The sequence below is a fragment of the Prionailurus viverrinus genome, chromosome F1 (genome assembly GCF_022837055.1).
Source record: "Prionailurus viverrinus isolate Anna chromosome F1, UM_Priviv_1.0, whole genome shotgun sequence".
Taxonomy (NCBI): Eukaryota; Metazoa; Chordata; class Mammalia; order Carnivora; family Felidae; genus Prionailurus; species Prionailurus viverrinus.
In genome coordinates, this window is record NC_062577.1 from 51529029 (window position 1) to 51544849 (window position 15821).

At 36.1% G+C, this 15821-nt stretch overlaps 1 protein-coding gene across 1 annotated transcript in view; it reads right to left on the reverse strand.

Moving 5' to 3' along the window:
• Nucleotides 1-15821, reverse strand: part of USH2A (usherin) — a 735906-nt gene that overhangs the window by 566672 nt on the left and 153413 nt on the right. The window contains exons 12-13 of the mRNA XM_047839579.1: nucleotides 12872-13513; nucleotides 749-932 (exon numbers count right to left, since the gene is read on the reverse strand). Coding sequence (XP_047695535.1) covers nucleotides 749-932; nucleotides 12872-13513 — 826 coding nt within the window. The remainder of the gene's footprint in view (nucleotides 1-748; nucleotides 933-12871; nucleotides 13514-15821) is intronic.

Consider the following 15821-nt stretch of genomic DNA (forward strand, 5'->3'; position numbering starts at 1 on the left):
CCAGACCAAAAAAAACACACATGGAATTGGCATTCCAGCACATTTTCAAAAATACAGCAATGAGCACAAATGCATGAAAGTAAATGCTCACCAATATACTGGGAATGGGAAGTAGAACATTAAAGACCATGTAACTTTGAAAAGTGGTTAATTTACTTTCAAAATGTACTTTACACACTGGGGAAAAAATCATATCACTTAATACAAAATTATGTTTCTAATCTGGTCTTTGAACCTAAATTAGAAAAGCAAGGAAAACATAAGTGGATAAAGTAAATTAATAATTAAGTTAGCAATAAATTCAGGGGACACGTAGAACAAGGGATATACATACATATGCTATGTATCCTGGCTCTTATATTGTGTGTGTGTATGTGTGTGTGTGTGTGTGTGCACGCACACACACACACACATTGATTTCTATGGATATCTCTTTACCTTCTTTTCTCCATCCAAATTGTAAGTTCCTTGAGGGAAAATGATTTTAACTAAATATTCCCAGACCTTAACACTATATATCAACATATAACAAACTATATATTGGAACTCTAGGAAATATTCAAAGATTACTATTATGTTCAACAAGCGCAGACATCAAAGAGTCAAAAATATATCAACAAACTAGAGGGACTAAAAATACTGCTCTTTACAAAAAAATACTGACCAAAAAAATCACTGTTAGGAGAAAAATTAACTACAAATATTATTCAACACAAATACTTAAATATTAATTATTAAAAATGTTTACCTTCCAGTCTGAGGATCAAATCCAAAGTAATGGTCTTTACAATGGTCACAACTTTGCCCAGCAACAGAAGCATCCTGGCAAATGCACTGACCAGTTAGACTATTGCAGATGTGATGAACTGCACCTGTTATATGGCATGAACATGGCAGGCAGCCAGTGGCATTGCCTGGAGAAATATAAAAACCTGGAGATAAAGAAATAAAAAGTTTTTATATATAGCTCCTATCCAGTCTTTTCTGTAAAAGATACTGTTTTGATTACACAAAACCCAGAACACTATTGTGGCACTTCCCAACTCCCGATACAAATGTGTTTATAGCTGCTCTTAACAAGTGTATCGGTTACAACCAAAGAAGAGCCAAGTAAATAATTTACATTGTACCTGGGTGTCTCCCAGGCAATGAAAATTCAGTGCATGTAAAATCTACTTCACGATCTTTCCACTAAAAACTAGCCCTCCTGTAATATCTCCATTCCCACAAATAGTGCCGCCATTTATTCAGCTGCTCAGCCTACAGCCCTGAGACATCTTTGGGAAGGGACCCAGATAAAAACACAAGACGGCCAGTCTAAATGTAAATTTCTGATAAACAATGAGCCTTTATAGTAAAAGTATGTGGCATGTGCTTATATCAAAAAATTATGATTATCTAAAATTTAATTTTAACTGAGCATTCTGTAGTTTGCTAAAACTGGCAACCCTTGAGTCCTTCCCATCCCTCCATCTATCTACTTACCAAGTCCTATGGATGCTGTCTTCTAAGAATTTTAAACTTTCCTTATTTAAAGTTTATTTATTTTGAGAGAGAGAGAGAGAGAGAGAGAGAGAGAGAGAGAGAGAGAGAGAATGTGAGTGGGAGAAAGGCAGAGAGAGAGAGGGAGATAGAGGATCCCAATGTAGGGCTCAATGTCATGAACCATGAGATCATGACTTGAGTTGGACACTCAACTGTCTGAGCCACCCTGGCACCCCAGGAATTTTAAACTTTCTACTCTCCATCCTTAGGGCTGTCTCCCTAGTTACAGTCACCGCTAAGTTTATTTTAGTAAATACTATGAAACAGAGGCAATGGTAAGAGCCGTATATCATTATCTCACTTCCCACAGCAATGCTAATACTTTAGGTATTATTATTATATCCATTATACACACGCACACACACACACACACACACACACACACACATATATATATATGACAACACTGAAGGTTACAAAGGGTAACAAACTTTCTTAAAACAATATATTGTCAACAAATAGCAGATATAATCATCTCAACTACAGAGGCTGTCTCATCTAATGGCCCCCTCTGGTCCCCCTCCAATCTATTCTTTTTTTTAATGTTTATTAATTTATTTGAGAGAGAGCGAAAGGGAAAGAGAAAGCAGGGGAGGGGCAGAGAGAGAGGGAGGGAAGAGAATCCCAGGCAGGCTCAGCGCTGTCAGCCCAGAGCCCAATGCAGGGCTCAATCTCACAAACCACAAGATCGTGACCAGAGTCAAAATCAAGAATAAAATGCTCAACTTACTAAGCACCCAGGAGCCCCCAATCTATATTTCATAGAGTATCTGGAAGAACATTTTTCAGAGTGTAGTTTAAATGCCTCATTCCTCTACTGAAAATTGTTTGATGGCTTCCTATTCCCTTTAGGAAAAAAATCCAAATTCCCAAAGCAGCCTCCAGTCGTCCTGGCAGGTCCCACCTCTATCTTCAGCTTCCTTTCACTGCTCATCCCCAACTCATTCTGCTCCAGTCATACTTCTTCCTGTTCTTGACACCTAAAGGCCTTTTTATTGGCATGTCTGTCTGCTGAAAAGATTTTGACCTTTCCTTTCTGCTTGGTTCACTCCTACGCCCATCAGGTCTTGTGACTTCCTTGAGTAACCTACCCTGGGAAAGTTTAAATATGCCTGTCACAACTTCATAGCATCTTGTTTATTTACTTTAGAGTGCTCATGAAAATTATAATTAATCTCATTTCACCAGATTGTAACCTCCTTGAAGGCAAGAACCTTATCTGAAAAATTCACCACTGCCTCCCCAGTACCCAGTACAGTGCTTGTCACAAAGTAGGCATTCCCTAAACATTTGATTATACTACACACGTACCAAATTATAAACAGGCATTAATTTCCACAAGTACTATATTTAAAAATCCACAAAATTTAGGTTAATTGTAAACCCCATATTTGTTTCTTATAGCAGAAGGAAAGAAAGAAAAATATGATTAAAAACATTTTCAAATTACTTAAAATTTCTTGGACCCGGAAAGTGGAAGTCAATAGTCAGAAACGTTGAAAGGCATTAGACATTAGAATAATGGAGCAGGCGTATGAGGGAGGTGGTTCTTGGTGTTGTGTGTATGTGTATGTTTGCACAGAAGCACATGCACACACAAGCACATGCATAATGTTACAAGGAATTTTATTGTAACAAGGGAGAGGGGGATTACAGAAAGATTCTAACGAATAAAGTTCTGACAAATGAAAATGATTTGTATAATTGTCATGATCACTAATTTGGGTATATATCACTGAACCTCAAAGAGAGAAAGAACATGAACACAAAGTGAATCCATTTTGTGTTACTATACTATAGGGGAAAACAAAAAGTAATTGGAATATATTATAAATCTCATTTGAGGCTCTGGTTGAAAACAAGCCATTCTCTCATGGCCATCAACAATTTGTTTTTCTTCTCCTAGGCCCAGACTATTCTCTCTTAGAAAGTTTCAGAAATAGTCAAACAGAAAAGATTGTGCTCAAAGAAAAGGAAGAAACTCAAAATCAGTGCCATTCTAACCAGTAGGAAAGAACTGATACTATCATTTTTATAGTAATTGACAACTAGATTATGTCATTTGCTCTTTTGCATCCACTGACAGCAGTTTGCCTTCTATGTGTTTCCGAAATATAGTTATGTAAATTAATATATATATTCACATACATGAGTCATCATATAATCAAAGTCACACACTTCAAAGGTTTTTATTTTGAATCCAAGACCATTGTGGCTGTGATTCTACGTATTTTTCTTCCTGTGAAGCTACCTAGGTCCTTAAATTCATGATGATGGCATCATGAAGGTACTAACCTCTCTCCAATTTGGATAAATTACCCATTAACACAGATACTTAGAAGTAGAATTAATTCGGACTTATTGCAATAGCTTCAAGCCACAGAGAATTCGAGAACAATTACGGATGATTTTTACAAGAAATGATTTATTAGATAAATCTGTAAATACAACGGGGGTATATTTTGTTGTGGAAAATTGGGTTGCCCAACTTTTAGAAAGAAAAAAAATGCCATAGAAAAATCAGAGATATAAGCAGAGAAGAACAAAAATGGGGGTGGGGGGAAACACACATACAACCAAGGAAGCTGCAACCTGGAGGTAGGTCTTCAAGGAAAAGCCTGCACTGAAACTTGTCTTGGGGTTAATTCCCATCCTCCTCTCTGGAGCATGATTATAAAGGTTAATCCCACCAGTATTTTACTTGTCCTATTTTTAAGCAGTTCTAATTAGGATGACTCAGGTACCTTCCTGCTCAATGATTACTTCTTGCCTTACCTGAATGTGCCTAATTCTAGACCATTACCTCTCCTTTTATGACTTCCAACTATAGAAAACAACATTTTCCCTTCCCTCCTACTTAAACTTCAACTCCTGAGTACAGCTTAAAGATAACTGACCTTAATTTTCTTTAACTCAATACATTTCTGATCTCCTTCCATTAACTCCACACATCACATTCCACATCTTCATGGCCATAACATTTTAACTGATCTTTTGGAGATTTCTGTCCACGAATGATTTTGTACCACATTCTGAAGTGCGGTCATTAAGACAACACTATTACCTTACATTGGTTAGTGCTGAGAGTTTGCACATAGAGAGCAAAAATCAGCCCACTATGTTTGTGAATTTCCACAGTTTTATTTCGGCTAACCCTGACCCCAAACAAGGCAAGTCTGATGGGGAAAACAATGTGTTATGCAGTTAAAGCAAAAAGTCACCCCTATCATAAAATACCGTTGCTGTATCCAGGAGAAGACTTGCAGAATCCTTAGAGTTCAAAGTTATTAGCAAGGCAGCTGGTATTATCTCCTGTAGTGGCTATTTGCACAGCACAGCACTGTCCTGGGCATTAAAGAAGAGCCCATTTCCTACCAATGTCCCTCCTGAGGACCATGAACAACCAGGCTTTGCCAAGGTCTTGAAATGGGAGAGAGAAAACAAGTTTAACCCCTAGGCCTTATTCAGAAAAGGAGGGCAAAGCTGAGGCTAAGCACTAATTATAAGCCATTTAGAAGAAATAATTCTCACCTTAAGCCAGAGAATGGACATAGTATTAAGTGAAGAGTCTAGGGAGGAATTTGTAGCTCACGTATACCAAGCAACAAACTTTTTTAGTAATGGTTTTAACAATCAATGTTTTCAGAATGAAGTATAGAGAGCGATGCTAATTTTCAAATAAAAGCAATAATTTTCTTCCATTTGGTAATATTATATAAAAATGTTAAAGTTATTATTCAGAGTTGGCCAAATGTCAATGAATGCATCAATAAATATTAATATTATTCATTCCAAGGTATAATTTTCTTATTTAAAAGTTTTTAAAAACTCAAATTAGTTTAGATGTTTTAAAGTCTCTGCTCCTATTCTTTCCTCCTGGACTGCTATACATTCCTTGACTACTTTACCAATTCCTTTTTACTTTTAAAACTCAGCTCAGGAATCATGTTCTCAACTAAGTGTTCCATATCCCCCATTCTTCAAGAATGTATCAGTTCCTTCACTTTACTTCTTATCTATATTGGATATTTCTAACACTGCACTTATCACTCTGTTATATTTACATACAGGGCCTTTCCTCCTACAAAACTATGATGCCTTAATATATTTATGATTGTATACCTTACAATAGAATATCCCCTACATAGTACATAGTACATAGAATATCCCCTACATAGTACATAGTAATGTATGTAATAGATGATTAGTGGAACAATGGATATGTGAATGAAATGGATAGATGGCTACATGGGTAGGTGGGTGGCTGGCTGGCTGGTTAGATATCTGTCATCCCTTAAAATATGAGATGATCTCTTTAACATTTTAAAGAAACACAGTAAACATAAGACCATAATGATTGGTCAAAGTAGCCTCGCCTATCAGGAAGGATAGCAGGGAATGTTATATGAATCATGCACAATATATTTAAAATGTATTCTTTGCCATATCAGAAGATGGAAAAGAACTTGAGAAAGAAAATGTCAGTCAAAAACTATGTCTCCTCATCATAGAAGAAAGAATATACTAACATGCTAATATAAGGGAAAACATTCTATTGGACTTTTCTGCTTTAGAAAAACCTAGAGTTTTCCTATTTATGTGAATATCCATGAAGGGCTTTCATGTGTGTATTCTTTAAAAATCAAATTCAATAACAACAATGAATATAAATAATGGAGGCTCTGATTGTGTCCTGTAAAGTATAACACATAGATATGTGTACTCACAATCCACAGAAGCACTTTTGCATTCTTTGCCCCCATTTTTCTGTCTCAGTGGTTATCGAATGTTGCCCTCCCAGGCCATTGCAACCATCCCAGAAATGTATCCAACTTAGTCCACAGAGATCATCCCAATTCTAGACCCCTCAGTTCCAGTCTTCATTATCTGATCACAGTAGCCTCTCAGAACTCTGTTAATTTTCATTTTATGATGATAAGTCAGATTCTACACAACAAGAGATCTCCCAGGACCTAAAAGCAGTTAGCCAGAATCATAGATGGGGATGGGGATGAGCTTGAGGGTGAGGGAACATTACAAACACTTGTAAGGGTACCTCTTTTAACTCACACTCAGATATTTATTGAGTGGTTGATTTTGAAAAATATACAATTATTCAGAAAAATGTTTTACTCTTTCAGAGTGCAGACTCTAGTCTAGGGTCCATTGGACCTGGATTTGTAAACATTTCTTCTACTTAATTAGAATCATTGTCCCTACTATAAAGTGGGAAAATACTGGTCCTTCCAGCATATAAATACGGTGCATATTAAATGGGACTTTTCAGATAAAACCCTATTACAGGGTCTGGCAAACAGTAGACACTCAGTAAATATTATCTATTATCACCATTGCCATTTTTATGAGCCAATTTTCTATGAAAGTGGGATTTTCCTAAATTAAACTTTAAATAATGACTTGTCAATGTGCTTTTTTTTCCTCCACAGATGTGCCTGAGATTATGGTCCATATTGCTCATGACAAGATTCTTTTCTGGTGGTTTATGAAGGAAGAAGCTCTTATCCTGAGACTCAGGTCTCTTTGTGAAAAACACGTTAATCTGCAAAACTGTTTCACCAAACACGAGGACATGTGGCATATCTGGATCTCAGCTTTGATACACTGATTTTTAATGGAATATCAGCCATCTAATTCCAATTCCATTGGTAGTGTCTTACATGCAATTCTGGTTTATGAGCTCATTACTTAACAAAGATGATATGCTTCTTAATGAAACAAGATACTTTGTTTTAGTTTCTAATAGTCTGTATGAATTATAAAACAAAACCAAAAGTAAATATCAGAGGGAAGCATGAGGAATTGTCCTATTAGCACAAAACATGTCATATGAAGCTGTTTCCATTATAAATTAGCCTTTATTTTATTCCAGAGCTGCAGAGTCCTCAATAAACCCTCTCTGCCTCTGGTTCTCAAGGACAAGGGCGGGTCACTGGCTCAGGATGCCTTGACATCCTTCCCTGCATTTTTCGGCCTAGCCTCTGATTAAGTGCTTGCTGCTGAACGTTACGAGGTCATCCAGCACTGAAAAAACGAACTGGGAAAACATATTTAGTGCTATATTTATTAGTGTGGGTATGTGTACATTCATATATGTACACACACTCCAAATAATTTTAAATTAAAGCATTTTTAAAATACTTAATGGAGGTTAAGCAGCATTTTTAACCTCTGTTCAAGTTATTGAATGGCATATTAAAACCAATGTGGCTCTAATGTACCTTCTAATGTGCACTGCTGCTTTAACAAATTGCCTATAAATTTTAGTTGAATTAAGCCTATTCCTTGTACATTCATAGTAAGGTTAGGTTAATAATACATGAGGTTTCATTATATGCACCTTCCTTAATAATGTTTTTTAAGAAAGTGGAACAAGAATCTATGGGCAGTAATCTAGTAGGGGCCAGTAATATTTACAACCACAGATGAAAAAGGCAGGCAGAAGTCCTTAAGCTTGCCAGTTCACCCCTCCTATCCCTTACTTCCCCCTCCACCACTCAACGCACCCGTGTGGAGCTTCTCCCCTGTGGTATGTAATCTAGGTCTCTCAGATGTGTTTAAAGAAGGAGAAAGAAAGCTTCAGATTGCAGTAGTGCATTTTAATGTGTGTACTACAGAGTTGGCTACTGTGAAACATCCATTTATGATAAAGATACTTCAGGATAAGGGTTCTCTCCCTCAATGTAAATTTCACAGCAAGAGACAATAAAACTGGAAAACAAAATTCAAAGTAGTTTATGAAGCTAGAATGTAGGACCAAAAACAAAACAAAACAAAACAAGAGGTCCACAAACACATTAGGACCTTTCCATATGCTACACCCATGTGCACAGAATATGCTGTTTTGCAAAAAAAAAAAAAAAAAAAAAAATCCATTAGATACTTAGACCACTGTTTTCTTTCCTTCCTTGCATAGGGTAAAAACCGCATCCTCTCTGTATGTTTTCAAAGGAGCACACTCACATACTTGCACTATGCCCGTGCCGAAAAAGAACATATGCCACTAGGGTAATTTTTAATGTAAGTATCAATTGGGGAAACACAGATGGAGTACCCACCAGGGAGATACTGCCCTATGTGCCTGGGATAGAGCACTGAACAACATGAGGAACAGCAGTTAGACTTGGAGGCTGGAGAGAAAGAAACGATGTAAAGACTTGTAGAAACAAGGTTAGAGAAAGATCATGGACATTCCAGTTCACGCAGGCCATGTTTATACCCACAGTGATGGGAAGACGATTCAGGACAGACTGATGCGGTCGGACTACAGTTTGCACAGCGTCCCTTTGGCTGCATATTGAGAAGTGACTGGAGAAGAATAAAGAGGAGAAAGAGTTTAGGAGGCTTGTCAGCTAGTCCAGGAGAAAGATGAAAATGGATGGGGGCGGGGGCGGGTAAAAAGTGGTCTGATTCTAGATCTATTTGAAGGTAAAAGCAACAGGACTGATTCTGATAGAATAGACAACGGTTGTGGAAACAGAGAGGAATCTGAGGGGAGCTGCAAGGATTTGGCTGAAAAGATCACCAGGGCAGATCACGAGAATCTACCAGGGAAACATTTCAGTTAAGCAGAATCAAACTTTTCCCTTCCCAAATCCCCAAAAATGAGATAAAAGAAAGAGAGAAGAGGAAACGGAGGTGAATGGCAGAGGTCTGTAAGTAAAAGCTAAGCACTTGCAGTGGAGTGACCAACAGTAAGCTGACTGATTCAGGCTATATGGAGGCTCCAGACATATCTGAAGTCAGGTGTGAGGGGCAGTGAGTCTCCTCCCCAACCAGAAGATTTTCCCTCTTGAATTGTGAGAGAAGACAATGAGTTTTCTCTTTAGAAGTTAAACCAAAGAGTGTTTGGGGTCAACAGATGCAGGGACAAAGTGCTATAGTAAATGCAGGGATCATAGAGAAGGCTGCCTGTGATAGATGATTTTATGTGTCAACTCGGGTAGGCTTGGTGTTGTTCAGTTGTTTGGTCACACACTAGTCCAGGTGTTGTGATAAAGGTATTTTATAGATTTTCTCAGGATATAAGAACACTAATCTACAGAAATAAGGGCCCACTGAGCGCTCAGAAAAATTATTTAACAAAAGCATGTCACCATGAAATTTTCAGAAATAAGGGATGTAGAAAGGGTAGATGCTTCTAGAATATAAGAAAGAAAAGGAAAGGAAAGGAAAGAAGAAAAGAAAAGAAAAGAGTAACCTAATTGACATTGCAAGAGTATAATGTTGAAATAAATTTGTTGAGTGAAAATGATTCTATACAGTGGTAGAACTTCAGATAGTTATGAGTGTGGAATAAAGTTAATTTCAGACATTCAAAATTCTAAAAACACAAACAAACTACTTGTTCCCTATACCCTTCCTCCTGATATATATATATATACACATCTCCTATTGGTTCTTTTTCTCTGGAGAACCCTAACACAAATACCCTTGTTAAAACTCCTGATTATTTCTGTGTCTTCAATTAAACAAACCATTTACTGAATGCATGCAACGTACAAGGAACTACACTAGTACCGTGGCTACATGAGTTGAATAAGATAATCCTTGCTCTCAAGACATTGAAACTCTAACAAGGGAAATTATCAACTGCACAAACACATAAAATACAAGAATGTTTTAAATATAATAATTATTTTCATTAATGATGATGATCTCCATTCTACATTTTCCTTAAGAGAGTAGACAATTTGCCATGAACCTTTGGAGAGAAGTTTTGTGACAACCGTGCTTAGGGAAGTAGCCAGTAAGGTATTATTCTCCTAGAAAACCAACACTATAAATAAATTGCATAAAAGAAAGGGGCCAGAGGAGACCATCAGGGGAAAGAAAAAAGATTACGTATGAGTTTCTAATATTTTCATGTTTAAATTTGATTTGTATTTTTATCAAAATTTATATGCAGATCATTTTAAAACTCAAATAGAATTTAAAGGCTCACAGCTTATCGGTCCACTGCTCCATCCTTCTCCCAGGAATCTCCCTGCCCAGAGCAATCACCTTCAACACTCTTAGATGTTTCTTCTGGCTTTTATTTCTGTATTTCTCAATAACATATATATATATATATATATATATATATATATATATATATATATGCATAACAATATTTCTCAATAACATATATATACATATATATGTTCTCAACAACATATATATATATTGTTCCATCTCAACTTTGAAAATTTAGATTATCGTCTTTCTACATTAGAGAATATGTATTCAACTTCTTATATCCTTCCTCAATAATCCCTCTATTTGGTTAAATCAATATTCAGAGATTGACTATATGAGTACAGAAATCTACTTCACAGTTATGCTATATAATATGCTTTGATTGGATTTCCTTTCTTGAAAAATTTGCCTTTCATTAGTTTCATAGGAATCTCTTAGGACTTTCTAGGCATCAAAATCCTCCAATAGAACTATACTCAAGAAATCATTTTTGTTGTTGTTTTGTTTTGTTTTTGTTTGGGGGGGCTGTTTTGTTTTTGTTTTGCTACTGAATATATGGACTTCAGGAGGATCTGAACCCCTGATCCTCCCATTCTGACTTAAGCCAGCTGATGTCTAGTTCTGTTGCACAGCTATATCCTAAGAGCAAAACACTCAATAAGCTTTACAATAGCTAATCACTCAACAGGATATAACATTTGATCTATTAGCTTTGGCTTTTTTGTTTTTAATAAATGATGGTTGTTTGTGTAGGAGATTGAGTACCATATTTCCAAAATTAGAGATATTAATAAATAGTAAAAGAAAAGTTTCATCTTAGCATATATAAAAAAAAGCGATTGCAAATTTGGAAAGATGATTCGGAAGCCGAAAGAGTGCAAGGTATTATAGCTTTCACACGGGCCATCCACACAGCTCTCAGTAATATTCCTGTTTTCTGAGATACTTACCACATTGCTCCTACCTGAAATAGTGCCCCCTAAAAGCCATGCTTCTTTTATGTGATCCTGACACTCCTGGCCTTAATGTATTGGCTCAGACATATCCACCCTAACAAAACTGAGTCAGTTAGAATATCCTTCTTGAATTGTAACCACAGAGTAGCTAATAAGTCTCTCTGTATTGCTAGAATGGTAATGAGGTAGACACTTAACCATGCAGAGAGGGAGAGACCAGCAGAGTGTGTCCTTCTACAAAGAGAGAGAGGGAGAGGGGGAGAGAGAGAGAGAGAGAGAGAGAGAGAATATCAATATGGGAATGAATGATTGAATTAATGGATATATATCAGTGTGAGATTTCTAGTTCCTGAGTCCTGACTGCATTGTTCCATATCAGGTTTTATGGGACAGCCAGTGAAAATATAGCCCCCAATTATGTCGAAGCTGGTTCAAATTATTTTCTGATACTTACATCTCACAAAGAATGAACTGTTCATCAATTCCATCCTGTCCCTTTGGATTTACTTGTCTCACTGGCCAATGTGAAAGGAAGGTATGGTTCCATTCCCCTAATCTGGACTCCTTGTCCTATAAAACAGGATTTCCATCCTACCTATTTCTGGCAGGCAAATCTCCCTTTTGCTTGGCACCATGTTCTTTTTCACAGGCTCAGAAAACTCAGAACTGATTGGGTAGACAGAACCTTAGCACAGCTGTTAAATGACTAAAACATGTATATTTATCATGACATTATACTGACTTTATTATGAAGCAAGTATATCGTTTTGGTTAGATCATGTAGAGGCAAGGAGAAAGCCACGGATAGGGTCCATCTTTCTCCCAGTTGGCAAACACGTAAAAAGAAAGGTACAGTGGGACTAAACAGTAGCCTATTTTATTAATGTGATGTCATTAAAAAATAATTCTAGATGCTCCTTCGTGATGCCAGAACATGTAGCCCATTTAGTAAAAATATTTGGTCAGGTTTATTCAGAAAATCAGTTCATCGTCTGAATATTTGGCATGGTATGGATAATGAAGTCAAGTTTTCCTTTCTCTGGGAAGCAAAATTTGTTCTTGCTTTTATTAGTTTAGATTTTTTTTCAGTTATTAGAAGGGGATTTACTTCTAGTTGAGAAATTAAATATAAGTAACTCTCAATTATAAAATGTCTGATTGGCTGGGATTCTTCTAAAGGGTCATCCCAAATATAGATAGCAACACAGATACACTGAATAATCTTGAACACATTAAATAGTTACATCTGTGTTTGATGATAATATAAACATATCAGTGTTGTTGCAAGTAAATTTTTTAGATGTTACAACCCCAAAATAAAGAAGAATCATCCAATATGTGATAATGAAAGGAGAGTCATTGTGCACTGAAAAGGCAACACATTTCTCTCTTACCTGGTCGACACTGATTACACCTTCTTCCTTGACGATTAGGCAAACACAGGCACTGGCCACTGATTGGGTCGCAAGTGGTCCCAGGTAATGTCCCCAAGGAGTCACACTCACACATCTGGCAGCCTTGAAAATTGCCACTGGTCAAATTGTACCTGTGAGGCTCACACTGATTACAGTGAAGACCTGTTACTCCTAATTTGCAAGGACATTGTCCTGTTGATTTGTCACACAGCAGAGAGCCATTTACTGTCCCAGTCTTATCACAGTTACAAGGCAGACAGAGGAAAGAATTATTTTGCTGGAGGAAGAAGTATCCTTCCAAACATTCATTGCACTGCCTCCCACCAACCCTGGGCTTACACAGGCACTGCCCTGTCTTAGCATCACACACAGTTCCAGGGAGGGATCCGGCCAGGTCACAGTCACAGGCCTTACAACTGGGGATGTCCAACCCGTAAAAGTGTTCTCTGCAGGTGTCACACTGAAGTCCTCTGGCTTCTTTCTTGCACTCACACTGCCCAGAAAGAGGATCACAGAGCTTGTGCACTGAGCCGTGGAGGTTACACTGGCAGGGCTCACATCCATCATCGTTATAATTTCGGAGAAATTTAAATCCAAAATTGCAATGATCACATCTAAGCCCTGAGGAGAGAATTTGTTTAAAAGAGTGAAAATGATGCTATTTGAGCTTTCAAGGCAAACAATGCTGCTGCCAACACTTAATGCAGACACAAAATGTTGAGTGTTGCCTCACAGGTAATGCCATAGAGGCCCGGTCGTACATTCGAAATACAGTAACAATACTTACTTTGGCAGTAATATACAACTTTATTTCTGTAACATGATTTATGAAATTTTATGACTTAACACAAAGAGAAATGCTTCCTGCAAATGTTGCTTCTCTTACATATACTGGAGATCCTTTTTAACAAATATTAAAATTTTTATTTTTAATTATTTTAACAAAATGCTCACGTAAAAGTATGGTAGACTGAAACAAAATTTCAAAGCTACTCAGAATAATTACTTATTACATTAGTGACTTCCCTAAAAATCAGATGCTCCTACAATATTTAATAAAATGCTAAGCTGATAGCTATTTTGTGTAATAGTATATACACTTTGGACATCACACCTTTAAATAATTAATATAAATAAAACTTATCCAGAGCAATTTTTATTTCAATGCTTTCATATGCCCCTATATTTTATTATTTTCAATTAATATAAATTATGCTCTCCTTGGCTCATAAAGCAATCACATCGCTTGTCATATTGTGTGATTCAGAACATTCCTCTTTAAACACTAAGTAAATTTTGCTGTTATATTACTTCTATTTAAAGGAGTATTACATATATACATTTCACAAACAGAGAAGAATGTTTTATCATCTAAATCTAAATCTTTGACAATTTAGGTTAGTTTCAGGAAGAACATTAGAAGGAAAAAGAATAAAACAAAAATGTTTGAATAGCAAAGGTTGAGATGCAAAATACTTCCTTTAGATAGTTTTCACATCCCCGTGAGTTTAAATAACTGACTACGTGGGGTTGAATCAATTGAAACATTTATTTCAAGCTACGATCGCAATAAAAAAAAATTAGTCCTAAAACAGCAGTCAAAAACACACTCAGGAACTCATATTTAGAAAAGCATTTCTTAAACTGGAAGGAAATGCATAATAGATATGTATATATATGGATAAAAATTCAAGAACTCCAATGGAAGGCAAGTTCTTTAACAGTGATGAATGACTCACCTAAGGCATATCATTTAATTTCAATAAGGAAAATAAAAAAGGACCACTATTGCTGCAAATTTTAAAAATAACTGTATTGTTAACAAGAATTATGACTCATTTTGAACTATTAAAATTGGTCTACATGGATTCATATCATATCAGTTTTAAAAATATGCGCAGTGCTTATTTGAATATGCCATACATATTCCTGACAGGCAATCTATTCCTAACGATACTCAGGAAGGCCTACAGGGCATCACATTCGGTGTTAACAAGTACAGGCAAGTTAGCCCACTTGGCATTTAATTCACATTCTTCTCCCTTTTTATTCTAGATGAATGACCTACTTTAATAAAATTATTGGTGCTAATGTATTTTACTGGTGATAGAATCATTAGTAAGATTTAACAGTTTTGTTAACTCTAACAGTTTGCTTTCCAAAGCATATACAACATACACCGGTATTTTCTGCTTTTCTTCATATTAACAAGGTAAAATTGAATAAGGACATTTGCTAATCCCATTAAAAAAGAAACATACATACATATACACACATATAAACACATATCGAGTTCATGTTTTTATCAAAAATTCTGCATGTGTAGAAATAACTCCAGAAATAATAATATCAAAATCATGATTTAATCTTCAAAAATACATACACTTTCCTACGGAAAACTATCTGGATCAATAAAATAAGACGTGGCAGGGAGGTCATCACACATTCCAAGTAAATAGAAAATTTTGATTTTTCCTTCCTTCATTCAGCTCTGGAATCTAACCATCACAGGAAAGATTCCACTGTCATAAAAAAAATAAAAGGTTCATTGTCTTTAAAGGTCTTTCCTTAAATTTTGTTTTCAGATCATGAATTTAAAATACATATTATATCATATTAAAGAACAAAGGATGACACATAGATTGAATTCAAAGGTACTGGAATTCACTTGGCGTCACAGATAGCACTTATAAAATGATAGGCTTTTCTTTAGAAGTTACCTATTCTTTTCTTTCCAAAAAGTTAGTTTTTGTATGGCTGAAATGCAGAAGGGCAAGTTATGTAAATGATTTTGATGTAATCTTTCTTTAAAACAGAAATTTTGTGTCTTATCATTAACCATGTCTATATTTTTTAATTAAATTAAAATGAAATGATTGTCTGGCTGAATTGTGTAAAATGAGGTATGTATCACTACCTATCTAAAAGA